At 33.8% G+C, this 20,000-nt stretch overlaps 1 protein-coding gene across 4 annotated transcripts in view; it reads left to right on the top strand.

The window, feature by feature from the left end:
• LOC111048224 (protein neuralized) overlaps positions 1-20,000 on the top strand; it is a 293,596-nt gene that overhangs the window by 242,633 nt on the left and 30,963 nt on the right. The window contains exon 1 of one of the 4 annotated variants that reach the window (XM_022334095.2): positions 70-269. The exons of the other annotated variants lie outside the window; for them this stretch is intronic. Coding sequence (XP_022189787.2) covers positions 233-269 — 37 coding nt within the window. The 5' untranslated portion in view covers positions 70-232. Of the gene's footprint in view, positions 1-69; positions 270-20,000 lie in introns of those variants that run through there. 4 annotated transcript variants of the gene reach the window in all.

Raw genomic sequence — 20,000 nt, 5'->3', positions numbered from 1 at the left:
TTGTCCGTTGAGATAACACTAAATTATCTCATCGTTTATCGTTTATTTTACTGAAACTCAGAGCTTGCCTTCCTCCTGCCGCTGTCGGATGTCTGTCAACGGACTATGTGAAGCTCGCCTGTTTTCTGTGCTAACTTGATCTCAAGTAGTGAAATTTTATTTTTGACAAGAAGTTGTGTTTTTTCGAGTTTATTTTAGAACATGTGAATAGGTTTGAATCGGGTTTGAAGAGATGTATCGTAGAAGAGGCCATCTCCTTAGGGTTGCAGGTGAGTTTTTGAAATTTGTTTTAAGGATTTTCAACTTTTGGTCCAAAGTATTGTCAATGACCCTTATGGCACAGTAAAGGCCCGCACACACACTCATCGATTTTTGTTAGTACGATATTTTGCCGTCCTTATGAATTCTATTAGATTAAACGGAGCTTGACAAACATCGTCTGTTTGAAATCATCTGTTCAATCCAATAGAATTTATAACTACGGCAAAATATCGTACGAACAATCGATGTGTGTGCAGCTATAGTGAGGTCCACGTTACTAGTAGTTCTGTGAACAGTAGACCTCACGCAGTATTCTCATCCACAAGTACCTGATTGAAACTATAGACCTTATGGAAATACAGCAATAGACTGGCTTCTCCACACATCTGTGTAATCACTTGTCAGCTGATTTATGATGAATAATTGTATAGTCTGATTTTTAGTCTAATATTGGCGTATGAAGGAGGCTCCTTTTTCCTTTTATATTATCCTTGAAATGCAAAATTTCCAAAAACCTTGTATATACGTCGACGCGCAATTAAAAAAGGAACGTACCTGTCAAATTACATGAAAATCTATTACTGCGTTTCGCCGTAAATGCGCAACATAAAAACATATAAACATTAAGAGAAATGCCAAACCGTCGACTTGAATCTTAGACCTCACTTCGCTCGGTCAAATATTTTGTCAATTAATAATGTATCTACATTGTTTGAAAACGATCTAGTAAGGTTGTGGAGGTAGAAAAGGATACCGCCATCTGCTTCATCGAATGATAGACAAGGATAGCAACACTCAAGTACTGCCATTACAACGTGGACCTCATTCTAGACCCGGAAGAGGTGATGCGTTGCTTACTGAATCAATATCGGTGCGTGGCACGCTCGGTGCGTCGTCTACCACTGCAGAATATAATTTGTTGCCGCCCGGGGACTCGAATAGAGACGAGGGGGCAAGGACTGTCCCTTCCATAGTGAAGTCCACGTTATAATGGCAGTATTTGTGCAACATTGGTATTGCTATCCTTGTCTATCATTCGACAAAGCAGATATCGCTATCCTTTTCTAGCTCCACAACGTGTCAGAACGCTCTCTAGCAATGTAGATAGATAATCAATCAACAAAATATTTAATCCCAATTATAAAAATAAGTATTGAATCATTAAAAATATATTTCCTTGACGAATAGATTACAATTGTTTATTTTAAAACAAGAATAACAGTTAACATCACATTAGTATCTTAAGTCACAAGGACGGGAAGGGCCGTTTTGCAGGCGAGAATGATGTTTCTAATCGAGGCGTTAGCCGAGACTAGAATTCATTCGAGCACTGCAAAAGACATTCACGTCCGAGTAATTTACACTATTTTTTGTCATAATAATCCAGAAAAGAATAATTGAGAAACAGAAAACATTAACTGCTTGTGCTGACATTACTACATGCATTCTATAAACATAACCTAGTTTACAAGTTTCGAATCAGGAATTTCTTGATTGTAGTTGACAAAACATCCACCTGGAGCGCTAAAAGGCGGCAGTTTTGCTGTTCCAAATTCTGAACTAGGAAACATACTCGACTGTAAAGAAAACATATGATTTTATTACAGTATAGTATGCTGTAATGAGAATCATATGTTTATTTGTTCTACAATCAGCTGTTTACCGGCTTGATTTCATGGATGTAAAACAGCTGAAATTGAATGAATATGACAAAAAATATATTCCGGTATCAGCTATTTTCAATAGAAGGCAGTGGCAAGGCCTTGAATCGGCAATGCAGTTCCCCTATCTTTCTTTGCTGCCGTCATTAACGCTATCCTTTTCTGGCTCCACAACCTTACTAGATCGCTTTCTAGCAATGTAGATACATAATCAATCAACAAAATATTTAATCCCAATTATGATAAATAATAATACAGTACTTACCTCACTGCCTTCATATTAAACTAGAATGAACAGTTAATATTACATAAGATATTCTGGTATCAGCTATCCTCTATAATGAAGTCAGAATTGATTATTATAAACAATCTTTGTATCCTTGTATCATCTTGGAACCTTGATCTCAACTATGAAAATTCATTATTTAGGGCCGTTTGCACAGTCAAGGCTTAAACTCGAAATGAATCTCATTATAACGAATGAGACCTTGAAATCTCAAGGAAATGAACGGTAAGAATTATTTTAAAACAAAAATAAAAAATGAGTTGAGTGTCTCCGCAAATTCAACTGCGGAATTTACGTCTCATTGCGAGCAATTAAGACTTAAGCAAATTTAGACTGAAGCGTTTAGACTGATTGACAAATCTACAATATATTTCCCTTTTTAAGGTCGTTAACAGATGATCTGATAATAATAATTATGAATTTAATCCAGTTTAAAATCCATGTCCTCAAATATACCTTGAGATCCTTTAACTACAAGACTTTACCTATTTTGGACTATAATAATATCGAGTGACCTGGCTGGCTCAGGTCTGGTGTCAGAGTTTTCAGGTCGCAACTGATCAATTTCAGGGCCTCTGACATGACCTAACGACTGATTTTTAGGCAGCCGGGACCGACGGCTTAACGTGTCCATCCGAAACACGGGAGTGGCCCGAGATAAATATGTGTTATCTAAATTTGGGAGAGGAATAGCACAAGGTTACCTCATTTTTCCTCTCCCTATCATTTTGATAATGTATTTATTGTAGGCTATAAATGAATTTCAATAAAGATGCTATCTTCTCTCAATTGTATTGGTTTAAACCATGGGAAGATATTTTTTCTTATTCAATCAAGCAACATATTTTAAAAACAGAAACGTTCCCATTCCCACCATCAACTGATCTACTTCATGATTACTTGAAACATGTTCTAAATGAACACAGCAAATTTTTCATTCATACCGGTTCCTCTAATAGCCCACTTGATTCTAATTAAGTGAAACTGATCACATAATTTGATGAAGATATTTACGATTCTAATCATTGACAACTTTCTCATCTGATTGATTGAGCGTTAACAAGACTACTTAATTTAAAGGCTATTAAATATTGATGTGGGCTGTTATCAAGAATACTATATAGTGTACTAGCCGTCAGGCTCGCTTCGCTCGCCATATCCGTCCAGCCAGGGGGCTCCGCCCCCTGGACCTCTGACTGGATCGTCCAAGGATGAGATCAGCAGGCTCGCTTCGCTCGCCTGCATATTTCATTTGAGCATTTTTATCATATGTTAGGACGATCCAGTCGGGGGTCCAGACTAAACGGATATGGCGAGCGAAGCGAGCCTGACGGCTTGTAATATAATATTCCCAGGAATAGCTCTGATAGAAGTAGCAGTGCCCAATCAATTTTTCCTCGATAAATGCATTTCAATCTTCAACTTGGTGCCAACCTAACAAAGTCAACTCAACTTAATGCCAACCTGACAAAATTATTAATTTAGTTACCAGTTAACAACTGTTTCGAAGAGGTACTCTCTCTAGATTATAGTTCTATATTAACATATGGTATGGACATTTTTCAATTATAATTAAGAGAATAAGAAGAATATACATGCTAAAAGATGAACTTTAAACCCTTAAAAACCACCCTTAGAGTTAGTATATTGCCAAAAGATTTCTTAGTGCGCCTCTAAAGGGCCAACTGAACATACCTACCAAATTTGAACGTTCTTGGTCCGGTAGATTTTTAGTTCTGCGAGTGAGTGAGTGAGTGAGTGAGTCAGTCAGTCAGTGAGTGAGTGAGTGTCATTTCGCTTTTATATATATAGATATAGCTATATACTATAGAATAGTATATATAGCTATATTTGGGCTGTTATTATTTATTTATTTATTCGTGGACAGAATCACAAATCATATAAATATGATTAGGAAGGAACAACAGGCTTGGCCCAAATCTATTCCATTCCCAAAGCTTGATAAATTAATAAAATGTTCTAAAAATAGTTTATGTTTATACTGTAAAACATTCAAGTTCAATTTTCGTCCAAAAATATATAATAAGCTAAACATTTTGAATTGTGTAATGAAGTTTCACGTATGCCTGATCAGAGAAATCACAGTTATCCCGTTTGATTGATTGCCAAGTTGTAAACTGTGCGACTTGTCGAGTGCTCGTGTTGATTGGGATGGTAAAGGAGAGTAGATGCGATCGTAAAGGAGAGGAGTGGATCGCCTGTAGCGGTTCCCACAGCTGAAAGAAGCTACCGTTCGACTGACTGCACGACGCAACCAAGAAGTATTCGAACCGTTGGGTGTTGAGTAATCAGACGATATTCCCACAGCCTCAATCTGCGCTAAAGAGGACGCTCCGCTCGCGGATTTGTCTTGGACCTTCCACTTCTCTCACTCTCTCTCTCGTAATTAGACCCTCTACTTCTCTCACTCTTTCTCTCCAAACCTGACGGATCTCTCGACCTCGGACACTTTCTAAATCGTGAACGCCTTCGACGATCTAAGTTGTTTGTACTACGATTCGTTGGACCGTTGTTCATTCATTAAACAATCCCGCATTTGTAGTCTAAACATCACAGATTGCTATAGTGAGGTCCACGTTAAAATAACTACTATAGTCCGAGAGATATTACTTCTAACACGGCTCTCACTCGAAGACAGAGAGGCACGATAGTCTTTCCTCCACTAATCACTCCCACTATATTTTTTATTTATTCATTTTTTACATTCCACAATCACAATATCGAATTAATGATTGGGAGAGAATCAACAGGATAAACCCAAAACTGTTCTCTCCCTAATTTTGATAAAAATATACCATGGAATATCTTCTTATTCTATCTACTAGTAATTTTGTAAACAGTAGACCTCACGCAGTATTCTCATCCACAAGTACCTGATTGAAACTATAGACCTCATGGAAATACAGCAATAGACTGTCTTCTCCACACATCTGTGTAATCACTTGTCAGCTGATTTATGATGAATAATAATTCTATAGTCTGATTTTTACTCTAATATTGGCGTATGAAGGAGGCTCCTCTTTCCTTTTATATTATTATCCTTGAAATGCAAAATTTCCAAAAACCTTGTATATACGTCGACGCGCAATTAAAAAAATGAACATACCTGTCAAATTTCATGATAATCTATTACCGCGTTTCGCCGTAAATACGCAACATATAAACATTTAAACATTCAAACATTTAAACATTAAGAGAAATGCCAAACCGTCGACTTGAATCTTGGACCTTTCTTCGCTCGGTCAATTATATTTTTAACAAATGAGGTTAGAAAATGGAGTAGCATGGAACTGAAGTAGTGACAATGAGCAAGAAAGTCTACAACATAAAAACATTTAAACATTTACATTTAAACATTCAAACATTTAAACATTTGAACATTTAACCATTTAATCATTTAAACATTTAAACATTTAAACATTTAAACATTTAAACATTAAACATTTAAACATTTAACATTTAACATTTAAACATTTAAACATTTAAACATTTAACATTTAAACATTTAAACTTTAAACATTTAAACATTTAAACATTTAAACATTTAAACATTTAAACATTTAAACATTTAACATTTAAACATTTAAACATTTAAACATTTAAACATTTAAACATTTAAACATTTAAACATTTAAACATTTAAACATTTAAACATTTAACATTTAAACATTAAACATTTAAACATTTAAACATTTAAACATTTAAACATTTAAACATTTAAACATTTAACATTTAAACATTCAAACATTTAAACATTTAAACATTTAATCATTTAAACATTTAAACATTTAAACTTTTAAAGATTTAAACTCACTTCGCTCGGTCAATTATATACATTCTCTCAAATAATATTGTCAAATCTTTCTTACATAATAATATACTTGTGTGAAGACAGACGGTTTATCGTGGACTTGATAATGAAAATTCCTTATTTTGTGTGGAGGTTATTTCATAAAGTTTGGGAGCGCGTCTTTGTATATCCCTCTATGATTGGTCTGAAGTGCACCTCCGTGAACCAACCAGCCTCTCTATTGCTTTGAATTGAAAGCAGGGTGATTACCCAACAAGAACTCTTCCATCATGATTGCACAGCTCACGTACTCCCTATTCCAGTCGACCATTATTGGTTTGATTCAGGAAATGAGCATACAATAGACTGAACGCCGGTATATCGCAACAGATTGTTACTAATAACTGTTTTTCCCAACCTGAAAACTTCAATTGCGTAACAAATTACATTTCATGAATGACCTTTCCGGATGCCATTACTTCAAGGACTGGTCATTACTTTTTTACGGTTGGAAACAAGCATTCTCCTACTCGGCTATTAATTCAGTGCTTGGAATTTGGAAAAAACTCATAATTCCCAGCGATATTTTATTATTACCCATCTTGTTCGAAGAATATTGTATTTTTTCAAAGGTATTCTTCTGATAATCCTGTTGTTGCTAGCTATGTGATATACTCTTTGTATCAAAGTCGTATTTTTTAACGGTGAGTTAGAATTTTTTTAATATAAACTACTTGAAAATGTCATCTTAGGTATTGAAACATGTTTGTAACTTTTTACTAAATAACTTTATAACTTTTCAATATACAATAGTCTAGTGTTTTAGTATGGATAAATATCACTATATCTCTCAAAAATATTATCTGAAGTGCTATTTATTTGTTTTCCAAACTCAAGATTCTTGTATTCAAATGTATTTATCCTTAATGATTATTACAAAGTTTAAATCATAAAGTATTGAACTAATTGTTGAATACAATCTAAGTCGTATTTATGTATTAAAGTCGACATGTATCTAAGTCGTATATGTATTTGTATGTATTTGTATCAGTGTATCAAAGTCGAGTTTTCAAAATATGGTGGGTTAGAATGGATTCAATAGAATCTGTTATCCTTGTTTTTTTGAACTAAAGATGAAGTTTTCTTTGGTTACAAATTACGGAAATCAGTAAATTTGTAAACAATATTTTTGAAAGATTATTAGTAAAATCGAAATAAAAATAAATGCTATAGTGATGTCCATATTATAATGGCAGTGTTTGATTAGCAATGATATTGCTATCCTTGTCTTTCATTCAACAAAGCGGATAGCGCTATCTCTCGCTTTGATCTGTTGTCAGATCGTTTTATAACAATGTAACAAAATATTTCATCTTAATTATGAAATTATTGAAAAATATAATGTCTTGCTTAATAAAATATAATTGATTATTTTAAACGAAAATGAACAGTTAATATTACATCAATAAACCTGTGTCAGCTACTGTCAATAGAAGGCATTGACGAGACAGAGGATCGGCAACGTTGTTCTCCTATCTTTCTCCACAGCCATTATAACGTGGACCCCACTATAGAATCATCAGTATCACTTCGTAATCAAAGCACAGAGAAATTTCAATTATTCTATCTATTTGATAAATTAATTATTATGAATTATATTGCTGGGAACAATGGTTGGAACTTGACATGTTCTATAAACAGTCCTCATTTCTTAGACGTTCACTTACTTTCAGATTATTAGGGCACTGAATTATTCTCGACTTGAAAAAAGTCATCTCCATTCTATGTTTGGCAAGGAAAGACTTTGAGAGGGGAGTTATAGCATTTTGGCTTGTGAAGTGGAAGAAGTGCAGATGTGAAGGGTAGGGCTAGGGCGCAACAGTGTGCATTACCATCTGTCGTTATTCTGAATGGAGAAATTCCCATCCTGGGAAGAGCCCAGGCCACCACTGGATGTACACATCCTAATGCCGAGGAAGTGAATTGTTTATGATCGGAAGTGGAGGGTTCTTTTTCTTTCACTCTTGTCAGATGTAAGGTTTTTCTTCTCTCTTCTTGTCAGAATTGAAGGGCGCGGTAGATGCATTCTCCTACATAAACGTCACGATACCTTCTGTACAAAAACTTTCTCTCATCCATTGTGGTCCTCCCTCTCTACCTGTCTCTCTCTCTCTACAACAGCAATTGAAAAATAAAATCTATCTCTCTCTCACCCTTGTGGCTCTCACCAACTCACCTATTGTGACCCTCCCTTCCCAAATTTGAAGCCTGCATATCGAATCTGCAGATGAACAAATCGACAGACACGTTTCGAATTGCTGGATTGTTTTGGAAATTGGTGAACAGTTTGGCCTGTCTTGGAAATCAATGAAAATTGTGTGGCTCTTTGTGTGGAATAGCAACCTTTCACTTGGGAAAGGAATCCTTAACATGTTTCGCATAGATGACAAAGTGACCATCACAGTTTCATTCAAAGAATTTCTTTTTCCTCGAGTCCTAATCTGTTAGAAAAGAACAGTAGGGAAGTTTCAACTTCAACACTAGAAGAAGAATGGAAAGAAGAAAGTTGAATCAAAAGAAGTATAATGATGAATGAGTTTGAGCTTTCTATATTGTTTGGTAGATATCCATATTAAATGAGAAGTACTTGTTAAATATATGACTTCATGGCTACTTATTTGTATTTTTAATTTATTATTTTATTAATTTCAAAAAAGGGTACTATAATTGAATGAAAAAGACTAAGAAATTGTCAAAAAACCACTGATTTATTGATAATTAGAAAGACCGGTTTCGGTTAGTTTTAGTTTATCAGAGATTGACAATGGTGTAATAACAACCGAAACCGGTCTTTCTAATTATCAATTAATCAGTGGTTTTTTGACAATTTCTTAGTCTTTTTCATTCAGTATGAATAATTACCACAATATCAACTTCTCAACTACACAAAAAGGTACTATAATTCTATGTTTTTCATCAATGTTCATTTTACAGATTTCATTGCAGTGACGTTGAAGAAGATTATTACATAATATCCATAAACTCGATAACAAGGAAAATTCATTCCCTTCTTTTATCTATTCATGATCTTGATCGAAAATAGCACATAATTCCATGAATTATACCACCGACATTCTTGACAAGTAACTAACAATATTTCAGGAATCATACAACCTACATTCTCATCAATTTACTTATAATCTTCTCTTCTTCACTGATAAACAATACTTGAACAAGTAATATCTTGTACTGTATTGTGAAAGTTCGGGGAATCCCAATTATCAGTACGGCAGATCAGCTAGATCGTACACTTGAAGCTTCTATCTAATCAATATCAGTTCATTCTGAAATTGTGATTTCTGTTGTTCCAATATACCGTTGTTGAATTGATTTCCTTGTCCTCATCTGAACAACTACAGTGTTGTATTTATAAATTCTTGATTGTAATTTTTGATTTGAATAACTGAAGTATTTGATCCTCTATATTTGTTGATTTACAAGTAATGTCGAACTTGTAACTTGGATGAAGATGTTTTGCTGTAACAGTACTTGAATTACAGTGTTGCACAGTTTCAAAATATTGATCCTCAATTTTTGATGGATTCTCAAGGTGTTGATGAAACTTGAATAATTATAATATGCTGCAACATTAAAATTCTTTACCACTCACGGTTTTAAACGCATTTTTGAACAAATAATTTCAACCAATCGCAGTTTTTTACTGTTACAGTTGAAATTGTAACAGTATTTCAACTACAGTGTGGTAAACTACTGTATTCAAGGATACTCAAGGTGTTGATGAAACTTGAATGATTTTAATATGCTGCAACATAAAAATTCTTCACCACTCACAGTTTTAAACGCATTTTTGAACAAAGAATTTCAACCAATCACAGTTTTTCACTGTTACAGTTGAAATTATTCACCATTCACAGTTATGAACGCATTTTTGAACAAAGAATTTCAACCAATCACAGTTTCTTACTGTTACAGTTGAAATTGTAACAGTATTTCAACTACAGTGTGGTAAACTACTGTATTTCGAAATATTATATTTATTTCCTCAATTTTCGAAGGATTCTCAAGGTGTAGATGAAACTTGAATGATTATAATATGCTGCAACATTAAAATTCTTTACCACTCACAGTTTTAAACGCATTTTTGAACGAATAATTTCAACCAATCACAGTTTTTTACTGTTACAGTTGAAATTGTAACAGTATTTCAACTACAGTGTAGAAAACTACTGTATTCAGAAATATTATTTTATTTCCTCAATTTTTGAGGGATTCTCAAGGTGTAGATGAAACTTGAATGATTATATTATGCTGTAACATTGAAATTCTTTACCACTCACAGTTTTAAACGCATTTTTGAAAAAAGAATTTCAACCAATCACAGTTTTTTACTGTTACAGTTGAAATTGTAACAGTATTTGAACTACAGTGTGGTAAACTGCTGTATTTCGGAATATTATATTATTTTATTTCCTCAATTTTCGAAGGATTCTCAAGGTGTTGATGAAACTTAAATGATTATAATATGCTGCAACATTAAAATTCTGTATCATTCACTGTTTTAAACGCATTTTTGAACAAAGAATTTCAACCAATCACAGTTTTTTACTGTTACAGTATTTCAACTACAGTGTGGTAAACTACTGTATTACCACACTGTAGTTCAAATACTGTTACAATTTCAACTGTAACAGTTAAAAACTGTGATTGGTTGAAATTATTCTTTCAAAAATGCGTTTAAAATTTTGAATGGTAAATAATTTCGATGTTGCAAATAAATATTATATTTATTTTCTCAATTTTCGAAGGATTCTCAAGGTGTTAATGAAACTTGAATAATTATAATATGCTGCAACATCGAAATTATTCACCATTCACAGTTATGAACGTAGTTTTGAACAAAGAATATCAATCAATCACACAGCTTTTCACTGGTACTGTTGAAATTCTTTACCATTCACAGTTATGAACGTAGTTTTGAACAAAGAATATCAACCAATCACACAGTTTTTCACTGGTACTATTGAAATTCTTTACCATTCACAGTCTTAAACGCATTTTTGAACAAAGAATTTCAACCAATCACAGTTTTTCACTGTTACAGTTGAAATTATTCACCATTCACAGTTATGAACGCATTTTTGAACAAAGAATATCAACCAAACACAGTTTTTTCACTGTTTATGAAGCTATTTCAAATGTTTTGATAGATTTAATATTAGACATACTCCAACCGGTTCCTGTCCTACTCATTATCAGAGAGTATAGGATATATTTATATTAAACTCAATACTGTCTGCTCATAATCAGTTTTAGTTGGTTACCTGACCAACACTTGTAAAAACTCGAATAAAAATACTTGTATAGGAACCGTGGGAAGAATGGAAAGATCAATTTAATTGGAGCAATAATTGTCTTTGTCCGGCTGTCCGCCTTGCGTCTTCCTCGACTTCGTCTCCTCCTCCTCCTCTTCTCCTCCTCATCCTTCTTCTTCTTCTTCTACTTCTTTTTCCTTTTTCTTCTCCTGACTTCTTCTTCATCATCATCATCATCATCTTCTTATTCTTCTTCTCCTCCTCCTTCTTCTTCTTCTTCTCCTTATCTCCTGCTCCTTCCTCTTCTTCTTCTTCTCCTTCTCTCACGCCTTCATCTTCTTCTCCTCCTTCTTCTTCCTCCTCTTCTCCTACTTGTTTTTTCTTCTTCTTTTTCGTTGTCGACTCCTATTTGTGGCCCCCAATTTCCCGTTTCCTCTTTGTGTACCTGTTTTGGAGGTTCGTTATCGGCTTCCTATCCATAGAAGTTGAGTGGTAATGCGCTGTGCTCCGTGCTTCGTCCGATTAAAAAATTAAAAAAAAACTAAAGTGTGATTGGATAATCCGTTCTGGCTCAGTCAAGTGATCACTGATCCTCTGTGTTCTCTTTTTATCTCGGTTCAATGCTGTACTGTACCGTACTAACCTTCAGATGATATGGGAGAGTATCATGACCATCAATAAGACTTCAGATATCGGACTTCAGATATTAACAGATTCATATAATTATATTCTTGAATGTTTAAAACGTGATTCTTTCAAATAACTTTTAAATGTCTAGAACTAGATTCTGTCAAATCCCTTACAAATTATACGAAAATGTGATTACTATCATCAATACTCCACATGGGTCGCCGTCAACCTGTCTCCGCGACAACTAGTCTCCTCGCTATTTTGATCACAGGCGTCAGTAAATCCCCTGTCTTGAATATATTCAATAATTTTCTAACCAAATAAAATGTTCTCTATTGCCTCGATCCAAAATATATTTTAATTTTTCTTCTCTATGTTATTGCCTCGATTCAAAGCCTTGATTATTCTTGATAAAGCTTAATTAGCCTTGATAAGTCTTTCATATCAGCAGAAACCATCCAAATTGTCCCTTCTGTCTTTGATATCACTAGAAAATCTGAATCAATAGATACTTCAATGATGTTCTTTACTACGATAAATACGTTGAAGGTGTGTTCAAGATTTCACTTTCATTCCTCACTCGCTGAGAAAAACATGAATGAATGAAAAACTACTATAATAGCTGTCGCCTACAATAGAATTCTGTGAATGAAATTCACAAGAGAATAGGGTGCTATTAGAATAAGTCACGAAATAGTGTATCCGGATCCCTGTCTTTTGTTTGAATGCTTCTTTCATTCAGAATACTTTTCTCTCAGAACCAAAACTGTTGCCGAAATTTTCTTTGTGTATTCAGTGTATTGTGGAGTTCGAATTGTATTTTTGTCAGTGTACAAAAATTCATTCATACACCTATTTATAAATTCATTCACAATATTATCAGAATCGAATAAAATATGTGTTGACAAGTTTTCAGTCAACTTGAAAATGTGACCGGTGTGGTCACGAAACCATGGTCGTGTACCGAATAAAACTGTGTACAATTTTACAACATATGTGTGTTTTTATTCAATTATGGAACGGTTCTACAATATTGACAATGACTCAGTCGAATTTTTATTATCAGAATCGTCTTTCTCCCCTAAAACAGGATTTTCTTATTCATTCATAACTTCCACATTTGAATGAAAATTGAAATTATTTCAAGCATTATTTTTACTGAATGAACTAGAAATTCTTCAAGGAAATTCTAATTTGAATAAATCTCTTATTCCATTCCAAATTTTATTACCAAATACTGTGTCATCTTCCTTTTTACCGTATCAATTATTTTGTTTTATCTCTTCAACCTGTCACTCTGTTTATATTTTGTTTATTATATCTCACCAAATACTGTATCTTTTTATGTAGTTGAGAAGTTGATATTGTAGTAATTATTCATATTGAATGAAAAAGACTGAGAAATTGTCAAAAACCACAGATTCAATTCAATTCTTTTATTTGCCATCAATACAATTTACAATAAATTATTCAAGAAATTCATAGAAATAAAAATAAAACATAGCTTACAATCAAAACAAAAATTATAAATTAAATATATTTAAATCAATATCTATTCATTAAGGCAACAGATTTATTGATACTTAGAAAGACCGGTTTCGGTTATTACACCATTGTAAATCTATGATAAACTCTATCAGAGATTGACAATGGTGTAATAACCGAAACCGGTCTTTCTAAGTATCAATAAATCTGTGGTTTTTGACAATTTCTTAGTCTTTTCATTCAAATACTGTATCATCGTCTCCTTTTTTTACAGTTTTCATTTCTCTCTTATTTCTTCACTTAGTCTTCTCGTTCATATTTTATTTATTCTCCTCTAACAATGTCATTGATCAATATTTTTATTGTTGTTTTTTCTCTTGATAAGTTTTCTTTCATTCCTATGCCTTTCACAATCATCATCCTGTCTCTTTCTTTATACTTTATAGCTCCTCTATTCTCTCTCCTACAAAAATATCAATATTTTTTTATTTTCATTTCTTAACTTAGTCTTCTCGTTCATATTTTCTTCAACAATTTTCTCCTCTAACAATGTCATTGACCGATATTTTTATTCTTGGTTTTTCTCCTCTTCATAAGTTTACTCTCATTCCTATGTTTTTCACATCCATCATCCTGCCTCTTTGTCTATATTTCCTCTATTTTCTCTTTCTCACAATGTTATCAATCTTTTATTGATAGTTTTTCTTCTTTTGAAAAGTTTTCTCTCATTCCTATACTTTTTGAAACCAATCCTTTTCAACCGCTCTCAGTTCACCCCACCCCCAATCCTAATTCCGTCCCCCGAAATTTATTAGCCTGTCGCTTGAGAGTGTTATCTTTCCCACGTGTGACGTCACAGCCCGGTCCAACTCACACCAAAATCTTCTTCACGATTTTGCGCCGTACAGCATTTCGTTCCACAGTCGATATCGTCCAGTTGCAGATTGAGTGCGAAGGTTCCTCCTTTTCCTATCTAACAACCTCCTTCTCCTATCTAACAACCTCCTTCTTCTATCCAACAACCTCCTTCTCCTATCTAACAACCTCCTCCTATCCAACAACCTCCTCCTCCTCCTAACAACTTGCCAGAGCCGAAATTCTAATTGGTAAGCCATTGAAATGCTTCCTGAGCAGTCAATTGGGCATCAAATTAATTGAACTTTATCTATGAATCTCTCCAAAATCAATCGATAATTTTCAATCAAATTAAATCCAGTCAATTTATTTCATTCCATCCAATCCATTCATCGATATCAATCAATATTTGTCAATTAAATTGAATCCGTTCATTTTTGTAAAAACTTTCTTTGAAGCTGTGTAGATTTGGATACCGGGAAATGTAATTAAAAAAAAATCCGTGAAGTGAGAAGGTGATGATGATTCTTTGATCTTCAGTTGATTGTTACTAATGTATTGTTTATTCAAATCAATTATTGTCAAATCAAACATAGGCCTGAGTATTTCAATTTGAAAATTCATCGAAAGAAAAGTTTATAATTTCTTCTTCTACTTCTTTTTCTTCTTCTTCTTCTTCTTCTTCTTCTTCTTCTTCTTCTTCTTCTTCTTCTTCTTCCTTTGACGTACAAATAAATTTCAACCCCTCATAAGGTGGGGACTTAGGGGTTGTACTCGAATATTTTAAATGTAAATACCCATTGTGTGGTACATCATTTTGAAGGTTTTACAAGAAAGATGGCATCGATAAAAATTTACTATGATACTTGTGTTCAAAATGGCGGCTGAATGAAGTTTTAGTTTCTGAAGAAATGAGGGGTTGTAGCTCAAATATTTTGAATGTAAACACCCATTGTGTGATACACCATTATAAAGGCCTTTCTAAAACAAGAAAGATGACATCAATAAAAATGCTCAGGATTATTTGACCAATAACTTATCCTGAAAGTTACAGTATTATATCTACAACAGTCTCCAACTTATTAAAGAGTTCCAATACATATGACTCACTCTGTATATCAACTTTTTACTCCACTACTTCTGTATATACTAACTATATTTTCTCTATGACTGTTGTCGACTAACTGGCATTCCAGACATTGCGCTGTCAACCCACTGCCTTATTAGCTAATCTTCTCATGTAGAGACTAATCTCAACAGGTCGCCGTCAGTAATGCAATAAGCCAGTCGTCTACTCTCTGCCAGTGAACATCACATGTATTTCAATGAGCATCGTACAATATTCGATCACACACGGCCGTTCTGATAAATTGTGAAAAGTTAAATACATGTGAGATGTGGAGACGTTGTAACGTATGTCTCATGAGTTGAATAGTTCATACTAAATGAAGAATCGAGGGGTGGTAACTTGGACCGAAATGTATTTTTTGTCATAGTCATTCAATCTCAGCTGTTTTCCATGCATGAAATCAAGTCGGTAAACAGCTGCAGAACAAATAAGCTATGATTCTCATTACAGCATACTGTACTGTAATGAAACAATATGTTTTATTCACAGTCGAGTATGTTTCCTAGTTCCGAAAAAGGAACAGCAAAACTGCTACAAAAAACCAGCTTCAGCGCTCCAGGTGGAAGTTTTGTCAACTTCCACAAAATTCCTGATTCGGAATATGTGAACTAGGTTAAGTTTATAGAATGCATGTAGTAATTTCAGCACAAGCAGGTAATGTTTTCTATTTCTCAATTATTCTTCTTTAGATTATTATGACAAAAAATAGTGTAGGCTACTTGGACGTGAATGTCTTCTGCAGTGCTCTAATGAAATTCGCCTGCATCATTTTCGCCTGCAAAAGACCCCTTCCCATCCTTGTGACGTAAGATACTAAGTATTAAAAGTTGTTTCAATCACACCAGAGATTAGCTAGTCTTTCAGATATTTGTATTATCTTGTCTATGATCACACACACACACATCCTCATTAATCATGAAAAACATAATATATAGCCTACAACATTTGAAGAAAAAGAAGAAGAAGAAGAAAAAAAATAAGAGGAAGAATGTTTACATCATGAATTTCATGAAGAAGGCAAATCTCGATTTTTGCAAAAATCCATGATGTTCATGAAAAAATCATGAATTTCATGAAGAATGCAAATTATGGATTTTTGCAACAATTCATGATGTTTACATTAAGAAAAAGAGAAGAAGAAGAAGAAGAAGAAGAAGAGAAGAAGAAGAAAAGAAGAAGAAGAAGAAGAAGAAGAAGAAAAGAAGAAGAAGAAGAAGAAGATGGAGAAGGAGAAGAAGATGGAGATTGTGATGAAGAAGAAGAAGAAGAAGGAAGTGTAGAATGGAGGAGAAGAAGTAGAAGGAAGAGGGAGAAGAGTAGAAGAAGACTAAGAAGAAGAAGTGGTAGATGAAGAAGAATTTTCCTTTGCCATAGCTGAAATGCTCTATGGTACAGTGGCTTAGTTGAGGAAGTGCGGTGAGAAAGAACGGGAACATACTTACTGTAATGCCTTGCTGGATCTGTGTTGAGTGAGCCTGTAGTCTGATTGCTGTGATAGAAAGGTATTGGGAATCGTGCAGTTATTGATGGGACAGGAGAGAGACGGATAGTTGAGAGTGAGACAGTGGGAACCGAAACTGGTTGGCCTGTCTATGGTTATGTCTCGGCTTGAGGACGCCTCTCGGTTGACTTCTGTGTCTCCTGTTAATTCCTGTTGACTCCTGAGTCGCCTGTTGACTCAGTTCAACTACACAAGTTGCTGCACTCATTAGCTGCATCATTATTGACAACCGAAGAATCCCGTAATAATTGACCGAGCGAAGTGAGGTCTAACATTGAGCAAACACAATTCAGTTATTGTTTTGGAGTATATAAAAAGCCAAATAGATGTCATGGAATACCTAAATTATTTGGATTAGTCCATCTAAATTCATGATTTATAGTTTGCAAGTTCATTTTGGAATAAAATTGTATCAGAATTATGCGTAAAAAACTAACCTCATTTTACGACTGTGACATAACCTAAAAATGTTCAAGCGAAATAATACAATGTTATTAATCAATGTCATATTCAACATATTGATAATAATAACAATAATTACTTATTACTACAGTATTTTTTTCAAAACAAATACGTTTTCAAACTCAATAGCCTAATGAAATTTTTATTCCAAAATCACTGGTTGGGATCAATGATCAATAATAGCATAACGTAAAATGAAATGTTTATTCATTCACCTTTCAAAGGTTTTGCTTTGAATAGGCCTACAAAGAAATTGAAACGTATTTTTGACCGAACGAAGTGAGGTCTAAGATTCAAGTCGACGGTTTGGCATTTCTCTTAATGTTTAAATGTTTTTATGTTGCGCATTTACGTAATAGATTTTCATGAAATTTAACAGGTATGTTCCTTTTTAAATTGCGCGTCGACGTATATACAAGGTTTTTGGAAATTTTGCATTTCAAGGATAATATAAGAGGAAAAAGGAGCCTCCTTCATACGTCAATATTAGAGTAAAAATCAGACTATAGAATTATTCATCATAAATCAGCTGTCGAGTTGACTATAAATTGCATGCCATGATGCATGCAATCATGGGTTACATCTCAATGTAACTTGGTAAAAAAATTAACAGCTGTATAGACTATAAATTGCATGCCTCATTGAATGCAATTTCTATGCACTATTAATTAGGATGCAAAGAACTTATAACAGCTCGTCTGGGCGCCTATAGTGAGGTCCACGTTATAATGACAGTATTTGATTAACTTTGATGCTGCTATCCTTGTCTATCATTCGACAAAGCAGGTAGTACTATCCCTTTCTAGCTCCGCAACGATGTCAAATCAGTTTTTGACCATGCAGAAATATAATTAATTAAGGCAGAGAATCGACAACGCTGTTCTCCAATCTTTATCCACTGCCATTATAACGAGGACCTCACTATGTCTTCTGGTTTTCTCGCGCTAAATTCCGGAAAGCGTTAACCTTCCCCAATCTTTTCAATGAATTGTATTCTGTGTATCAATAAATAATCTACCAATTTATGTGTGCACCAAATCAAATATAATTTAATATGCTCAAACTTTGTGTAGGACTTGAGCTCGTCCGGAAATTAATCTATCCCATTCACAAGTGAATCCAACTTAAGCCTACATAGAATAGACGTCAAGCTGTGTTTCTAAGTGCTGGAAGCTCAACGCATATTGCAAAGTATCTTGGCCTCATTCTTTGCTGTGAATAGAGGAGCTTTACTGGACAGCGGAATGCTTTTACCCAGTTGTTATTGTATTTCGGCACGATTTCATCTAAAGTGTGAGAAATTATTGTTTCGTGAACATAATATCCTACACAACACTGTACTCTACTATGATAATAATCAGTAGGAGTAGACTAATATTAACTCGAACAACATTCAAATGATCCTGATATATTTGATTTGCTAGCTATTTTATTCAGATTTTTATTTTTTGTGTAGTTGAGAAGTTGATACTGGGGTAATTGACCGAGCGAAGTGAGGTCTAAGATTCAAGTCGACGGTTTGGCATTTCTCATAATGTTTAAATGTTTATTTGTTTATATGTTTATATGTTGCGCATTTACGACGAAACGCGGTAATAGATTTTCATGAAATTTGACAGGTATGTTCCTTTTTTAATTGCGCGTCGACGTATATACAAGGTTTTTGGAAATTTCGCATTTCAAGGATAATATAAAAGGTAAAAGGAGCCTCTTTCATACGCCAATATTAGATTAAAAATCAGACTATAGAATTATCATAAATCAGCTGACAAGTGATTACACAGAAGTGTTAAATCATTGTGTTGTTCTTTGAATATCCATAATAAAATAATATCATTAGTTTCTCCCATTTAATCCACTTTGATGGAGGTTAAAACATTTAACATAAAAACACTTCATTAAATGGGCTAATTTTGTACAAATAAATAAAAAAATTATGAAAACTTGTTGTACCCTTTATTATTAAAAATTTTTAAATTGTTAAGTCGTTGAAATATTTTAAAGTTTTTAATAGTAAAAGGTACTACAAGTTTTGATTTTGTTTTTATTAATTTTATATTTTGCATATTTTTCCATATTCAATTTATTACTACTCCCACTCATGTAGTATTTATGTTGTGTATTCCCAATTAATAACTGATGTATTTTTATCAATATATCAATCTTCTTAATTTACACCACTTGGCACAACCTGTCATAACCGTTGCCAAATTATTTTCGGCTCGTAAATATTTATTTCTATCTCGCTACGTGACGGTCACATAGGCACTTAGTGAAAGTGGGTCACTCTTACAGTATATCTTTGTTTCTATCAGACTCAGTGTCTTTCTATGTTTTCTCCTTCTCTATGATCAAGTTTGTTTCTATCAGATTCAATGTCCCTCTATTTTTTTTCTCCTTCTCCTCCGTGATCAAGTCAGTTCTTTGTTTCTATCAGATTCAATGTCCCTCTATGTTTTCTTCTCCTTCTCCTCTCAGATCAAGTAAGTTGTCAAAGGAGAAATGAAGAACGGTGAGTCAGATTTGAACGTCCTTGCCTTCAGTTTCAGGCTCTGAAAACGGTACACCAATATTCTCAGACAGTGT

The sequence above is a fragment of the Nilaparvata lugens genome, chromosome 4 (genome assembly GCF_014356525.2).
Source record: "Nilaparvata lugens isolate BPH chromosome 4, ASM1435652v1, whole genome shotgun sequence".
Taxonomy (NCBI): Eukaryota; Metazoa; Arthropoda; class Insecta; order Hemiptera; family Delphacidae; genus Nilaparvata; species Nilaparvata lugens.
Note: the sequence above shows the minus strand (reverse complement) of the source record. Positions and strands in the feature narration are given on the sequence as shown.